The 16464-nt window shown below is 41.6% G+C and overlaps 1 protein-coding gene across 1 annotated transcript; it reads left to right on the top strand.

The window, feature by feature from the left end:
* Positions 1 to 2565: 2565 nt before the first annotated feature.
* LOC126800003 (uncharacterized) lies at positions 2566 to 8478 on the top strand. Its single transcript, XM_050527271.1, has 2 exons — positions 2566 to 2676; positions 3368 to 8478. Exon 2 carries the CDS (start codon positions 3385 to 3387, stop codon positions 7576 to 7578), a length of 4194 nt encoding a protein of 1397 aa, XP_050383228.1. The 5' UTR covers positions 2566 to 2676; positions 3368 to 3384; the 3' UTR covers positions 7579 to 8478.
* Positions 8479 to 16464: the final 7986 nt, after the last annotated feature.

Below are 16464 nucleotides of genomic sequence, written 5' to 3'. Positions count from 1 at the left end.
CATTCATTGATTTAATCTAATTTTAATACCTTAACGATGTCCGAATTAGATGAAATTTTGTAGAGATGATCTTGAATAGCATACCTAAATATTGAATCGCTTATGCTGAAAAAATTTGACCGAAAAATGTGTCAAAATTGGAACTTAACTATGAAATTTCAGAGTGAAGCTTCACTCTGGATAGAGACTATATATATATATATATATATATGTTTAGAAATTTTGAGGGTAAGCGCGCAATATCTCTAAAGGAATATAGTGAGTGAACTCAAGGTATTACAACTTTATCATATAAAAAATGGGAGGGAATCGTCTTTCTCATTTCTCTCAAATTTTCTTGTGCTAAAATCAACTTTGATCTCTAGAGAAAGAACCAAAAGCACATAACGTACGAAGGAGTGAAGGAATATAATTGAATCGAAAGTTTTTTTTTGGGTACAATTTTTTTTTTTAGAGCAACTGTCCATAATTTATTGAATTCAAACTAACAAAAGAGGGGAACAAAGAAGAACATGACCTCATATGTCTGATAAACTCCAACAAAGAGGATAAACAAAAGTTTAATCCGGCATGTGTACACCTACACATGCAAAACCATAGGTATAAAAAACTCCTAATAAATAGCAAACCCTTAGCTAAGAAACCATTAATTAAATGACGAGATGAAACTGGTAACATTGGCAGACAGTTGTGAGATACCAAGAATAGAGAAAATAGACATATTGTGATGATTCTTGTAAGGATGAAAAGAATGCAAAGCAGACTCTTTGAACAATTCCAAAAGATGACGTTGGGCTTCTAACACATTAAAAATCTTACATTCGAAACAATCCAAATGAATCAAATTAGATTACAGGAGACTAGAAACCAAAGTCGACGTTTAGGTTTTGGGAACGCTGAAACACCAACACAATTAAACACTTCATCAAGGGTATTCCAAGGCGAGAATGAATAAGAAAATAGAAGGCAAACTCATTTCCATAAAGCCACAATTTCATAACAATGCAAAAGAAGCTGTGTACCCAATTCCGCATGATTTCCACAAAAGGAGCAACGAGATGGAAGTGAAAAACATCGCCGTTGTAAAACATTATCAGTTAGTAAACGCCCATGAAGAGCCTTCCAAACAACAAGAGTTTTGCGGGGTTGAATTTTTTTACTCCAGATTATTTTACCTCAATCTTTATGCTCACCATGATTTGAGAAGAAAATAAAAGCTTATTTTGCTGTCAAAATTCTTGAGGAGGAGTGCGGCCATAAAAGAGAGTCAGGTGTGTCTGCATCAGGCAGAAAAATACGCTCAATTTTTCTGCTGCTTGAGGGAATGAAGAAATAAAATCTGCTGGGGGAACCCAATGAGAATCAACAATAACATCATTCACCTTAGCATGAAGTGGAATAGAGCAACTTACTCTAACACTAGTAGCAAGAGGCTCACCCAACCAATTATCTTGCCAAAAAGATATCCTCTTACCATCACCAACACTCCAATGTAAAGAATTTAAAAACATTGGCCAAACTTTTTTGAGACCCAACTAGACTGAATATCTCTTGTAAGACTTTATAGGTTGGAAATCATCTTTAAAAAAACGAGATCTAAGCAAAATAGAGGCTGGAGAGGAAGAAGAAAGCATCTCCCAACATATCTTTATTAAAAGAGCACGATTAGCCTTAAATATATCACGTAACCCCAAGTCTCCTTCCTCTTTGGGTTTACAACAGTGACGTCAAGCAACAAGAGGCATGTCTATTTTCAAAGAGTCTCCAGTCCAAAAAAAATTCCTGATCTAAGATTAAAGGTCATGAAGTAAACCAGCTGGCCACTCATAAATCTGAAAACTATAAACCAAAATGTCTTGAATCACTGACTAAATAAGTTGTAGCCTACCCGCTTGCGACAAAAAAGAACATTTCCAAGAGGACAACTTGCATCTTACTCTATCTGCAATAGCTGAAAATACACCATCTTGGAACGTCTTTGGAAATAAAAAATTCTTTTTCAAAAAGGAAAAAAGTTAGTCATCAATTAGTGACGTATAATACAGCAATTACTTGCATAACACACACGCACGTCATCAAGCTCGATTCATATGAGATGAATGGACATAGATCGCATTGATAAGATCAAGTAGTTAATTTGATCTCTTAGTCTATTTGATATTCTCAGTCCAGAACCAAGAACAATCCGAGAGTAACACTCGACTCAAGGTATCAAAATTTTTATCAAAACGGAGAGGATTTAACAAAAAGGAACTAGCTCGTACAAATTACATAGACTAAAAGGTCTAATTATTCCCGACAAAAGAAAAAGGACAGAAGAATAATTTATTCGAAAAACTCTTCAATATATAAAACTACAGAAAAAAAGAAAGAAGCGAGCTAACCACAGCAATTAAGCGAACCATATTGTAACTGCATATAAGGATATAGAGCTTCATTATTACATTCCGGGCTGTCTATAACTATATATATATTTAGATGGTGTTGCTACGTATCACGCCTACAATCAATAGCTAGCGTTTCTCTCCATCTTTCCATCATATATGATATCATAGGAACTTGCAACTGCCCTCAGCTCCCAGTAATACAGTTGCAAGGTTAGCTCCAAACACCAGCAACAGAGAGATATTTCAATTTTTGGTCGGGCCGTTTGGTCATCAAGTATTACCAATTAAGGTATACGTCAATACGTACATGCATGATGGAACTAATTTATTTATTTAATCATTGCTGATAATTCTGCGTGCTATTCGATAGTCATTGTTGGCCTTTCTTATATTACATATTGTGTGAATTGTCCCCTTCAATTGAAGTGGTCGATCAAATAACTTTGATTAAATCTAGCCTTTATATATATAGAAAACTTTTTAGGTGCCGATGTCGTCGCACCGTGTGGATTCTAGTGACCAGCAGCGCAGAAAGTGCCGGCCGCATTCCGGTGCTCCGGTCTGTGCCGGCCGGAACTGTAGTGCTGGTCCATGACAGTTGGAATTTGAAATTTTCTAAAATCTGCCTAGAAATTTGAAATTTTTGAAAATTTCAAGATTCCGGCTGCCGTAGACCGGCACTGCAGTTGCGGTCAACACAGACAAGAGCACTGGGAAGAGGAGTGTGGCCGACACCTTCCGCACCGTTGTCTCATGGTGCCGGTCGCCAGAATTGCCAAATCCGTACGGTGCGGACATGCGCACTTGAAAACGGATTATATATATATATATATATATATTGATTATTATCCCATGCCATATGTACAAAATTATATCAATTAAGCTCTTCTGCTGGCTGCTGCTTACTTAAATTGCCTACGTACAGTATAGTAGAGTTGAGTGTGTTCTGAGTATACAGAATTAGATACAGACTGGTGCAGGTTGAAAGAAATCAGAAATGGATCAGCTTCAGCATTTCAGTCACGACCATCCATTGATGTTCAAGGAAGAGGAGCAGAAGAATAAAGATGGTGCAGCACTAGTTTGCTCTGCGTGTGGGAAGCCGGTGCATGGTCCTAGCTACAGTTGCAACCAGTGTTCTGAATCATACATTCTCCACAAGTCATGCGCGGAGCTCCCCCGTGAGATACAATACCCGATACACCCGAAACATCCACTTGTTCTTCTCCCAGATCAAAATTATCGTTGCGATGATTGTCGCGAATTCCGTTCTCACGTATTCTCTTACAGATGTGAGCAATGTGACTATGGTATTGACCTCCAATGTGCTCATTCCGATCCGAGCAACAAAACATGGTTGGAACACTTCAGTCATGAGCATACACTGATCCTTATAACACGATCAGGAGGTCTACCAGTTGTTTGTCAAGGGTGCCAGGCGAAAGTAGATACGGCTTACTCACCTGAACGACTATATCGTTGTAGCCGCATTCTTTGCCGCTACTATCTGCATAAGTCATGTGCCGAGATGCCTCCTGAGTTTCATCACCCGATGCACACCAAACACCCGCTTATTCTCAACAGAGATGAGGCAAAGCATCACCTTTGTGAAGCGTGTAACCAAGATTGCAGTGGGAAATTTACTTACAGTTGCTCTCAGTGTTTCTTCAACCTTGACCCAAAGTGTACTATCAACTGGACAGACTTTAAACATTTCAGTCACATCCATCCACTGAAATTGAAGGAAGCGGAGCAGAAATGTGAAGATGGTGCAGTAGCAGCAGCAGGTCCACCAGTTGCATGCTCTGCGTGTGGGGATCCAGTGGTTGATCCTAGCTACAGTTGCAACCAGTGTCCCCAATTCATTCTCCACAAGTCATGTGCTGAGCTCCCGCGCGAACTGCATCATCCAATACACAACAAACATCCACTGGTTCTTCTCCCAGATAGAAATTACAGATGTGATATTTGCCGCAAATCCCATTCCGGCAAGTTCTCTTACAAATGTAAGCCATGTGACTTTGACGTTGACCTCCAATGTGCTTCTGTTATAAACAATATAAAATACTTGCAACACTTCAGCCATGAGCATGCACTGATCTTTGTGGAAGATCCAGAAAACCGAGAGGGGAATTCACCAGTTGGTTGTAAAGGCTGTGGAGAGCGAGTACTTGGTCCAAGCTATTGTTGCAGCCGGTTTCTCTGCCATTACACTCTTCATAACTCATGTGTGGAGCTGCCCCTTGAGTTTCATCACCCGATGCATACCAAACACCCACTTATTCTCAACAGTGGTAGAGCAAAACACCTTTGTGATGCTTGTAACCAAGATTGCAGCGACAAATTCACTTACAGTTGCTCTCAGTGTTTTTTCAACCTCGACCCTAAGTGCACTTTCAATTGGACAGACTTTAAACATTTCAGTCACATCCATCCACTGAAATTGAAGGAAGCGGAGCAGAAATATGAAGATGGTGCAGCAGCAGTAGCAGGTCCACCGGTTGTATGCTCTGCGTGTGGGGATCTACTGCTTGGTCCTAGCTACAGTTGCAACCATTGTCCTGAATTCATTCTCCACAAGCCATGTGCCGAGCTCCCGCGCGAACTGCATCATCCAATACACAAGAAACATCCACTGGTTCTTCTCCCAGATAGATATTACAGTTGTGATATTTGCCGCAAAGCCCACTCCGGCAAATTCTCTTACAAATGCGAGCCATGTGACTTTGATGTTGACCTCCAATGTGCTCCTGTTATAAGCAATATAAAGTACTTACAACACTTCAGCCATGAGCATGCACTGATCTTTGTGGAAGATCCAGAAAAACGAGAGGGGAAATCACTGGTTGTTTGTAAAGGGTGTGGAGAGCGAGTACTCGGTCCAAGCTATTGCTGCAGCCGGTTTCTCTGCCACTACACTCTCCATAAGTCATGTGTGGAGCTGCCCAATGAGATGCACCATCCGATACACCGCAAACATCCACTTATGCTTCTCTCAGGTAGATACTACAGATGCGATATTTGTCGTCGATCTCATTCCAACTTATTCTCTTACAGATGTGAAGATTGTGACTTCGACCTTGACCTCCAATGTGCTTCCAATTTAAGCAATATAAAATGCTTGGAACACTTCAGTCACGAGCATGAACTGATCTTTATGGAAGAGCCCAAAAGAAAAGACGAGGGTTCACCAGTTGTCTGTGATGGATGCCTTGAGCAAGTGTTTGGTCCGAGTTACTGTTGCAGCCGTTATCGTTGTTACTATACTCTCCATGAGTCTTGTACAAAGCTCCCCTCTGAGTTTCGTCACTCAATGCATACCCAACATCCACTTATTTTACACAAAGATAGTGGACGAGGAAACCGGTGTGATGCATGTAACCAAGATTGCAGCGGCAAGTTCACTTACAGCTGTTTCCAGTGTGATTTCAAGCTTGACAAAAACTGTACCATGAATTGGACTGGTTTTAAACATTTTAGTCACGAGCATCCATTATTGTTGGAGAGAGAGCCAAAAGAGAGATGTACTGGTCCGCTATTCTGCGACGGCTGCCAAGACCCAATACTTGGCCCTACTTACACATGCATCAATACCTTTCGACGTCGCAGATGCGGCTTCAATCTCCATCAAAAATGTGCAGAGCTGCCCCATAAAATTGAGCACCCGATGCACAATAAACACCCACTTTTTCTTCTGAACATTCTACCGGACATCAAGGTACGCCGCATTTGTAATGTTTGCAATGAACCTTGCAGATTCCTGTATAGCTGTTCCAACTGTGACTTTAACCTTGACCTCAAGTGTGCCTCAAATTGGCAAAATATTATTGCAAATGACTCTCACGAGCATCAGTTCACAGTTCTCCGGAAGAAAATGTCTGATCTCCGCGTTAATTGTGACGTTTGTGGTGAGTTTTGGACTGGCACGGTCTACTACATGTGCTCCATTTGCCAGCTCTTGGTCCATAAGGAATGTGCTTCATTACCACACGACATCAAAAAACCTGACCACCAGCACCAATTGAAGCTGACCTGGTTCCTTGAAAATATGTACCCCAACAATCTGTCATGCAAAGTGTGCTCCATAAGCATTGATAAATGTCGCGCTGCTTATTGTTGCGGTGAATGCAGCAGTTATGTTGCTCATGTTGCATGTACAACAGCTGATTACTCTCGAGAAGAAAGTTTCTGGGACATTGCCCTGAATGATGATGAGTCTGATAATGCTCCAGAGATCAAACACTTCAGTCACCAACATTTATTAGCTGATAATGATCCTTGTAAGGAAGTTAAAGATGAGCACAAATCAATCACCTGTGAGGGATGCATCCGCCCCATAACTGCCACCAAAGAATCCTTTTACTGCTGCACCGAACAAGAAGAGTTGTGTTCCTTCTTTCTCCACAAGGTATGTGCTCAATTACCTAAAAAGATACTTCTCCCTCTACTTCACCAACACCAGTTCACACTCCTCTCAAGGGCACCTTATATTGGTGGTGTTTTCACCTGTTATATGTGTGGTACTTTGAACCAAGGCTTCACATATACTTGCGAGGAATGTGCCTTATCAAAAGGCGAAACTGTTTTCTACCTCGATCTTCAGTGCGTTGCTTACTGGGACAACAAGGCTCTCAAACATGATTCTCATCTGCACCGCCTCTTCCTCGACACAGAATGGGACAAGGATGCCCGTTGCAACAGCTGTGGGTGTAATATATATTTCTGCTTTAGTTGTAAGAGATGTGAATTTCATCTTTGTATTCCATGTGTTAGATTACCTCTAACTGGTAGGCACCGATACGACGATCATCCTCTCAAGCTCACATATGCCAGTGTCGAATGCAACCTGGGTTACTATTGTCAAATATGCGAAGGAACACGAGATCCAAAACAATGGTTCTACCGCTGCGACAATTGTGACTTTGATTGCCATACTCATTGCATTCTGGGGAGGTTTCCACGAGTGAAGTTAGGGAGCACTTGCAAGCACGATGATCATGGTCAACACCTCGTCACCCTTGTTGATAAGGCAAGGAGCCCCATTCGGTTCGATAAGAGAGAAAATATTCTTCCCTGCGAGAAATGCAGGCAACCTTGTATAGGATTGGTGTTTGAATGTGGAGAGTGCAATATAAATCTCCACCGAGAAGGATATTGCCAGTTAACAGAACTGGAGAGTTCTGCCAATTAAGTCTTTAAAGAAGAGATAAGTCCAATGATTCCAAAGTTCGTCTGTGTTTTATCACGACATCCAATTTGTGTTGCTTTTCATCTGTAATTTTTAGTATTCTTTTTAATGTTTATCACTAGTGAGTTGTGCTAGTACAAAAACTTTGTGTAATATTGTTTGGACTGAAAGCTTATGTAATAACGTAATGATATATGGCATCTACCTTCATTTGTATGTGTTGTGAAAATGATTGTTACAATTCTACTAATTTTGAACAAAGCAATGAACATGTAAAGAGAAGTGATGCAACATAGTTCAATTTAATTCAATTTCGGAATTCATATAGTCGTATATATAATTATAAAGTACCCCAGGTAAAAACTTAATCATTGATTTAATTCAGTTTTCTGGGCACGCAAAAATCACGAGTTTCTAAGTATTGATGCTATTGATATTTGGCTTATGGATCATAATCCTATAAAAATTCAAAATATTCACCATCTTAGGAAGATCTTAGCTTACACTATTTTGAGTATTTTTCATCTGTAACAGAATATAAGTGAATATCAAGAAGAGTCAAGGTACAAATATTTCATGAAAACAAAAAGGTGATTATATTCTCTTTCTCTGGGAAAAACCAAACTTCACTCTACAGAATGAAAGAGAATGAAAAAGAACAAAAGGCAGAAGAGGAGCAAATGAAAGTAATGAAAAGGAACATTACTTCTCCATCACCTAAATTTGTGTTACAGTAATAGGTAAATAACAATTACTTAGTATTGCATAACTTGCATTACAGAATATTGTTGGTCTACGGAAATTAAAAATTGTCTCAAGTCTCCACAGAAGAGGTAGGTGGGTAACTGTCTCTAAATATTAAACAACTCATTATGATACAGTACGTTTGTGATTGTGTTTCTAACCTTTTATTTTCCTTTTTATTACTATTCTATATCATTATATTTGTTACAGTTTTGTGTGTACAGTTTGGAGTAACACGTTATTAAGATATCTGTGCGTGTTATAAAGTATAAACTGATTACTTCCAGCATCAGGTTTTCATAGTTAGATGTATGTATGTATACAGATTACTAACAGTGGGGGAACCAGGAACCACCATTGGGTTTGGCGAGTTTTTAAGGCAAATATATATATATATATAGAAAAAGATTAATTAAAGAAATTGCATATGAAATTTGTTGTAACTAAAGAAGAAAAGGAAGAAAAATAAATAAACTTAGAGATAAACCCAATATTAGAGCCCATTTTTGAAATTAAACCCACACCCAAATGTTTTTTCAATCTACACCCAAATTCTTTTATAAAAGTCTATTTTACCCTTTTGATCATTTTAGTTTGCTTAATCTTAGCATCTATTTATGAATTTTCATTTTACATGTCAAATTCAAATACTCCGATAATTTTTCATTACATTATATTATTGAAAAATTTAATTTCAAATTTTCCTTGATAAAAACTGTTTTATATAGCTAATATCAAAGTTTTAGAACACAAACACTAGTCCAACTTTTGTAGATCCTATGAGAGAATTTCAAGTTAGTTTGTTGTGTATTTATATCATTTGTTCGTTTCAATTTTTGAATTTACCAATAAAGTACGTATGTTGTTATCCATACAGTATGTATGTATATGTTTTCTAAAAACAAATTCCGTATTATTGTACATGAACTTTGTATGACAATAAACCTTTGTTCTAGGTTTCAACTTTTCATTTTTTTCACTCTCTACTGATACCTAATAGATAGAAGCATGCATATCAGTATAAATTGCATATTCAACCTATGAAAGAGATCTTTGGAACGATAGATACCTAACAAATAGGTTGATATAAAAGTTCCTAGAAAATATGTAAACATCCATATAGATATATACCTAATTATTAGGTTGTAATTAAAAATAAAAAACCTACTAGATAAGGGAAAAAACTTATATATATACCTGAAACGTAGGTTGCATTGTTGTTGATATGAAATCCACCTATGAAATAAAATATTTAAATAATTCAAAAAAATGGAAAGTTTGTGAAATGATAATAATTTAGTGTATAATGAAGAAAAAAAAACTAGATGAGTTTCTTTTAAAAGAGCTTTTAAAAATTGGGTGTATTGTGAAATACCCAAAAAAAACAATAGAAAAAAATATAGATGGTCTAGTCCGTATAAGATATACTAATTGAAGATTGTGGAAAATTGTGATATAAAAAGAGAATCAAAACTAAGGAGAAAATAACTGGGTAGGACAAAGGAAAACAGAAAACAGGAAGAAAAAAGAAAGAGTTCGGACTAGAAAAAAAAAAGGTAGTTAGAAGGGTCAGATGTGTGATTCGAATCTAGGAAGTTGGCGGGGCTTTGAATTAATCAGCTTGGCCATAGCCAATTGAACAATCTCAAGTAGAGTGCAAAGATTCACATCTAGTAAAATATTAAGCTCAATTTCGTCGGGACTAAAGCCCTACCAGCCTGCAACGTGGTACCGCCCCGTATAACTTGCAGATCAGAACACATACACCTGAACTCTAAAAGAAGAAACAAACACACAGAACAACATGTTCCGAGTCTTCTGACTCATAACTGAAACACTCGGTGCATTAGTGCATGTGGGGCTGATTTAAAAAGTTGTATACATACACGCTCTCAGATATACATAATAAGGGACCATAAATCATGGCTGCAGAAATGAAACAAGAAAATGCATGTAGTCATGTACTGATTATCTACTAACCAATTTCAAACACAAATCAAAATATATATTATAGGAGATGTGGTAGAAGAATCATATGCATCAAAGAATATTTTGAATCACGTTTACCAAGAAAATTTCATTCATGATTCTAGAATCAGCACCATGATACCGAACAGTTAGCATTGAACTTAAATATGTAAACCAGATCATAACTCACCTGATTTTGTTGGGTATTTGAGGCTTTGAGTATCCTTGATTACAAACTGCAGTTACTTCCAATACCGAAACACCTCTGTTCACACGTTGGTAACACTTTATTAGTGTCTGATAATATTCAATTATAACAATTCACATATCAAGGACTGTTAAGAAAGAAAAAGCACTCAAGAGTGACATCTATAAGTGCCTGCTTCATTTTTTTCAGCAGCCCACATAAAAGCTTACAGGTGCATATTGCTGCTTGATTTTGGATAAATATGGATCCCTATTATAAATTTCTCCTACACTAATTAGAAAGTTAGTCAAGCATATGCTCACATTCATAAATATGTAATTAAGCCAAGAAAAAACATATGCCCGCTTTTGGGAAAGAAAAATCGAGTAAACAATCTAGACAAATTGAATTTCATGTAATGTTGAGCAAGTTAAGACAAAAACATGTCTGGCAACTATACACTAATACATCAAACATAATGATTCCAAAACTTATTACCGAGGAAAGGAACTCAAAAATTACTGGAAGAAAAGAGAACAGAACATATGGCAAAGGAACTTAAAGGGATGACAGGTGAACCGGAAAGGCCTATCTTATGGTTTTAAATTAGCCTCATTGATGGAAATGAACGTGGCCAAGTATGAGAATAGCTATATTGAATTCATTTGCACTGAACACCTGCTTCAGCAGCTCGGTGAGGCTTTTTTTCCGCTTACTCCCACTTTGGCGGAATCCAACAGACTTCGTAGGATCATCATGGCTTGCCTTCATTTCGATGGTTCTCTTCTTGGATGCAGTTTGTTGGCATAGGCTTATACCCGCCATAATTAACACAATTATCAGCGCATTAAGACTAATAAATAGCTCAGTCTTACAATACTAACAGCGAGTTAGCCGCACTAGCTATGCAATGGGCCTCCCCGCGGCCCAAACTGACTACGGACGCACCCTCACGCGCATCTCAAAGAATACTCCAGAGAACACCTTAATCGGATCTCGTCCCACACCGGAAGATAGGTAAATGATCAACTTCAACTCAACAATAAAAGGTCAAACCCTTGACCTCATAAGGTAAGTATACTACATCCTCTACTGTTACTCTGCATAAATTACCATCAGCCTAACTTGAGCGTCGGAGAGTTGAAGACCACGCCACCGTAGTCTCTACTTTGACGACGTGTGTCACTTATGACAGGAAAGAGTCAAGGAATACGGCGTATCTCACCTGCAAGAAATACAGCGTATCACATCAGTATTATCACTACGTTAACATTGGCGCTGTCTGTGGGAAACCGCGACAAAAAGTCACCAAAAATCACATGCAGCACTTAGTAAAGCAACTACACTTCGACATGGGTACTGTCAATCCCTCCCCCTCTACTCCGGCAGACGGTCATATCGAAGACATCACAGACCTTAGCCTCAACCACTCCTACCTTCCGCCAACGACCCTATCATCCTCACCCCTACACCCGAAACGGTCGTCAGCACTAACGCGACTCCGGATCCGGCGACCGCCGCAAGAATGGAAAACATGGCCAAAGACCTAGTCGAGTGCCAGCAGCGCGAAGCACTTGAGCGCGAGAAGACAGCAGCTCTGCAAGCCGAGCTCGACAGGATGCGAGCGCAGCTCGAGCGGGCTGAACGCAGTCATCAATACGGCGAATCACAACGCGAAGGCAGCGCGCAAACGAAAGGACGGGAACAAGTTCACTTGAGCATCAGCTTGACTCCCTCCGAATTCGCCAAGAAGCGGCCACCATCACCACGGCGTATTCGCAACCGTGAGGAAGGGAGCACGAGCGTCACCTCCCGCTCTAGACCCCACACCACTGCTCACAACACAGATCCCACCCTAGCTCTGATACTACAGTGACTAACCGCAATAGAACAACGGGATGCCAATCCACGGTGCCAACCAGTGTTCGCAGCCAGGTCGGGCCTCTTCACCACGCGAATAATGAACACCGTGCGCCCTTCTCAATCCAAGAGCCCAAAAAATTACGCCGTACACAGGCGAAAGCGATCAATTCCGGCACATTGATAACTTCAAAAAAGTTACTGCCAGTAGAGAATTTGACGACGCCACACTCTACCACCTGTTTAGCGAAACACTAGATGGGGATGCTATGAATTGGTTCTTCGAACAACCGGCAAACTCCATGGATTCTTTCGCGCAGTTGACAACGGCATTTCTCAATCGGTTCATCCTCATGGCCGGGGCCGCACACACAACTGATGGTCTATTTCAAGTAAAGCAAGAAAGTAGGGAGACGTTGGGCGCCTTTGTCATGCGATGGCAAACAGCAGCATCTAAATGTTGAAACCTAAACAAAATGCGCCTTGGCCGCATTCAAGGAATGACTGCGGTTAGAAAACTTCCTGTTCCATATCAACGTGGACCCTCGAATGCGTGACGCCACATATGATGACATCATGACTAAGACAGTACGATATACTCATGCAGAATACGTCACATACGGGAAAAAGCGAACCCCTGTACCATCAAACAAGAGCACTGTGCCGTAGGCATCTGTGCACACAAACACCATCCCCTTCCAACGCGAGCTCTTCCCTAGCACAAAAGACCATGGCAAAGGAAGGAAAAGAGAGTGGCATCAGGCCAATCACCACGATGCACGCAACCACGATTGACACAGAGGCCGGGACAAGAACAGGAGACTTGGCGGTGAGCGTCGCGACAACAGAGATGCTCGCCAAGTTAACGCGATGAGACGCCGTAGTGACCACACACCGCCTAGAGAAGAAACCCTAGAGGACTTTTCTCATAAGCAGCAGGGGACGTTGAGGAAACCAGCAAGGCCACTACGCCCTCAAACCGAAGCAGAAACTGGTAAGTGGTGCAGGTTTCATGAAAATGGAAGCCACAACACGAATGATTGCCGAACCCTCCGCACACTAAGAGCCAATGGCGACACAGGGGTTTGCCCGACGCAGGAAATGGCACAGTAGAACGTGGTTGCCGTAGTAGAGAACCTGCGCCGTATCAACGTAATAGAGGGAGGAGCCCCGATGACAAATATGTCCAACCAAGCAAAAAAACGCTTTGGCCGCAGTAACCACCCAAGGCAGGTGTACGATATCACAGGAGGAAACGCCAAGCGACAGAAGGAAGGATGGAAGCAGATCACTTTCACCGAGGAGGAGGAAATTGGCATTTCCTTACCCAATGACGACGCCTTCCTCATCGACGCATTCTTGGGTGGACAGTGGGACATAGGGAAGATGATTATTGATACGGGATCCGCAGTCAACGTCTTATTTAAGGGATGCTACGAGAAGATGGAGCGTAGTGGCAAGAAGTTAGTGCAGGACCACGAACCGTTGATCAGCTTCGCTGGCGACGTAACCCAACCTCTAGGCTCAGACTATATGACGGTACGCATTGGGACCGCACCATGCACAGTTTGCGTCGAAGCTGAGTTCATCGTCATTGACGCATACAGTTCCTACAACGGGATCATCAGTCGGCCTACACTCAACCGGATACGAACTTTCATCGCTGGATACATGATACTCATCAAATTCCCAACTCCGCACGGAACATGACAGGTCTGGGGTTCACAATCCGTAGCAAAAGATTGCCAAACACGCGCGATTAGACGCACGCGCAACCGACACGAAATCTTGGCAATACATGCCGTAGAGAATTTGACCGACAAGGTTGTCGACGCACGAGACGGTGAAACACCGAAAAGTAAGAACAAGCAAAAGGCTACGCCATACGAAGCCAAAACACTGGCGAATCCCGAATCTTCCTTGAAAATCATCACACCGTTCCTGCACCACCCGAAGCGCAAGATCAAAGTCGGCCCAACTCTTAGTCCCACAATTGAGAGGGACTTAACAAGCTTCTTGGGTGACAACATGGAAGTCTTTGCATGGTCCTATGAGGATATGCCCGGCATTTCGCCCGACATCATCATGCATGAGCCGCACATCAAACCTTCCGCACACCCAATTAAACAAAAGCGTCGAAGCTTTGACAACGAAAAAAGCATGACAATACGCCAGGAAGTTGACAAATTGAAAGGCATGAAGTTCGTTCGGGAAGTCCAGTACCCTGAGTGGATTTCAAACTGTGTCATGGTCCGTAAAGCTAATGGAAAATGGCGAATGTATGTGGATTACAAGAACGTAAACAAGGCATGTCCCAAAGACAATTTCCCCTACCTAGAATCGACCAGCTAATCGATGCAACGGCAGGTCATGAGTTGCTAAGCATGATGGACGCCTACTCTGGGTACAATCAGATACGCATGAACCCGGCGGATCAGGAAGCTACGACCTTCGTTATTGATAGAGGCTTGAACCGTTATAACGTCATGCCCTTCGGGTTAAAGAATGCAGGTGCTACGTATGTGCGTTGCGTCACACAAATGTTTAACCAGCACATTGGTCGGGAAATTGAGGTATACATCGATGACATGTTGGCCAAGAGTATAAAGGCCAAAGACCACGTAGCAAATCTCCGAACCATCTTCAATGTGCTCAAAAAATACAAGATGCGATTGAACCCGGAAAAATGTTTTTTCGGCATAACAACAAGTAAGTTCCTGGGCTACATCGTCAGTCAACGTGGCATAGAGGCAAACCCGGAAAAGATACAAGCCATCCTGGATATGGCGCAGCCGGTACTTAAGAAGGATGTCGAAGCCCTTCAAGGCAGACTCGTGGCATTATCCTGATTCATCTCGAGACTGACCGACAAGTATGAGTCATTCTTCAAACTGTTAAGACGCTCCAAGAGCAAACTGATCGAATGGACACCTGACTGCCAAGAAGCCTTTCAAGGATTAAAAGACTACCTCGCTGCAGTACCATTACTGTCGACCCCACAGCTAGGAGAACCTCTGTACCTTTACCTCGCAGTATCTACAACCGCGGTCAGTAGTGCTTTAGTTCGCCGCGATGGAACTAAAGAATTGCCAGTCTTCTACGCAGGCAGGGCCATGAACGGCCCAGAGACAAGATACCAAACATTGGAACAGTTAGCCATTGCGCTCATCGTAGCAGCTAGACGACTGCGCCACTATTTCCAAGCTCACAGCATCCACGTACTTACAAACCAACCTCTCAAACAAGTACTACAGCATCCAGAACACTTCGGGCGACTCAGCAAGTGAGCTATTGAACTGACAGAATTCGACATCGAATACAAGCCACGACCCGCCATAAAGGGACAAGTTGTAGCTGATTTTATTGTAGAAATGATCCCCCGAGATACGGCGGAAATGGCACCAGATAACATCATAAACCCCACCAGAATTTCGCCATGGAACTTGCACGTAGACGGTTCCAGCTGCGCCAAATCTAACGGAGCGGGGATCATCTTGAGCGGACCGGGGGGACTCGAGCTCAAGTATGCTCTCAAATTGAACTTTGCTGCCTCCAACAATGTAGCGGAGTACGAGGCATTAATCGCAGGACTACAGTTGGCCCTCAGCACTGGTGCCACCAGTATCAACGTATATAGCGACTCTTAGCTCGTAGTCAATCAAATCACCGGGTCCTTCACTGCCAAAGATGAGCAATTAGCAGCCTACCTGGCATACGCCACAACGCTGTTGAAACGATTTGAATTCTACCACATAACTCAAATACCGAGGGCCAGTAACGCAAGGGTGGACTCCTTAGCAAGACTCGCCACGGCGCAACCACACCAATGCCATAAAGATACCAGGGTTGAAACTCTCCACCATCCCTCCATCTACTAGACTTTACAACATATATGCCAGATAGAGCGCGACCAAGACTCATGGATGGATGAGATCATAGCATTCAAGCGTAACGGCAAGCTACCGACGACAAGGACGCGGTAAGGCAACTAAAGAGACGCGCTGTGAGATACTATTTGCGGAACAGCACGCCCTACCGCCAAGTTCTGCTGAACACCGGTCTGAGATGCGTTACAACCGAAGAAGGCAGGCAAATCTTGCATGAAATCCACAGTGGCGATTGCAGCAACC

The sequence above is a fragment of the Argentina anserina genome, chromosome 6, assembly GCF_933775445.1.
Source record: "Argentina anserina chromosome 6, drPotAnse1.1, whole genome shotgun sequence".
Classification (NCBI taxonomy): Eukaryota; Viridiplantae; Streptophyta; class Magnoliopsida; order Rosales; family Rosaceae; genus Argentina; species Argentina anserina.
The sequence above is the reverse complement of the archived record's forward strand: the minus strand, read 5'-3'. Positions and strand labels throughout refer to the sequence as shown.

Bases quoted from the DNA above. Each gene is read 5' to 3' on its own strand.
- LOC126800003 (XM_050527271.1), top strand. From the start codon at position 3,385: ATGGATCAGCTTCAGCATTTCAGTCACGACCATCCATTGATGTTCAAG.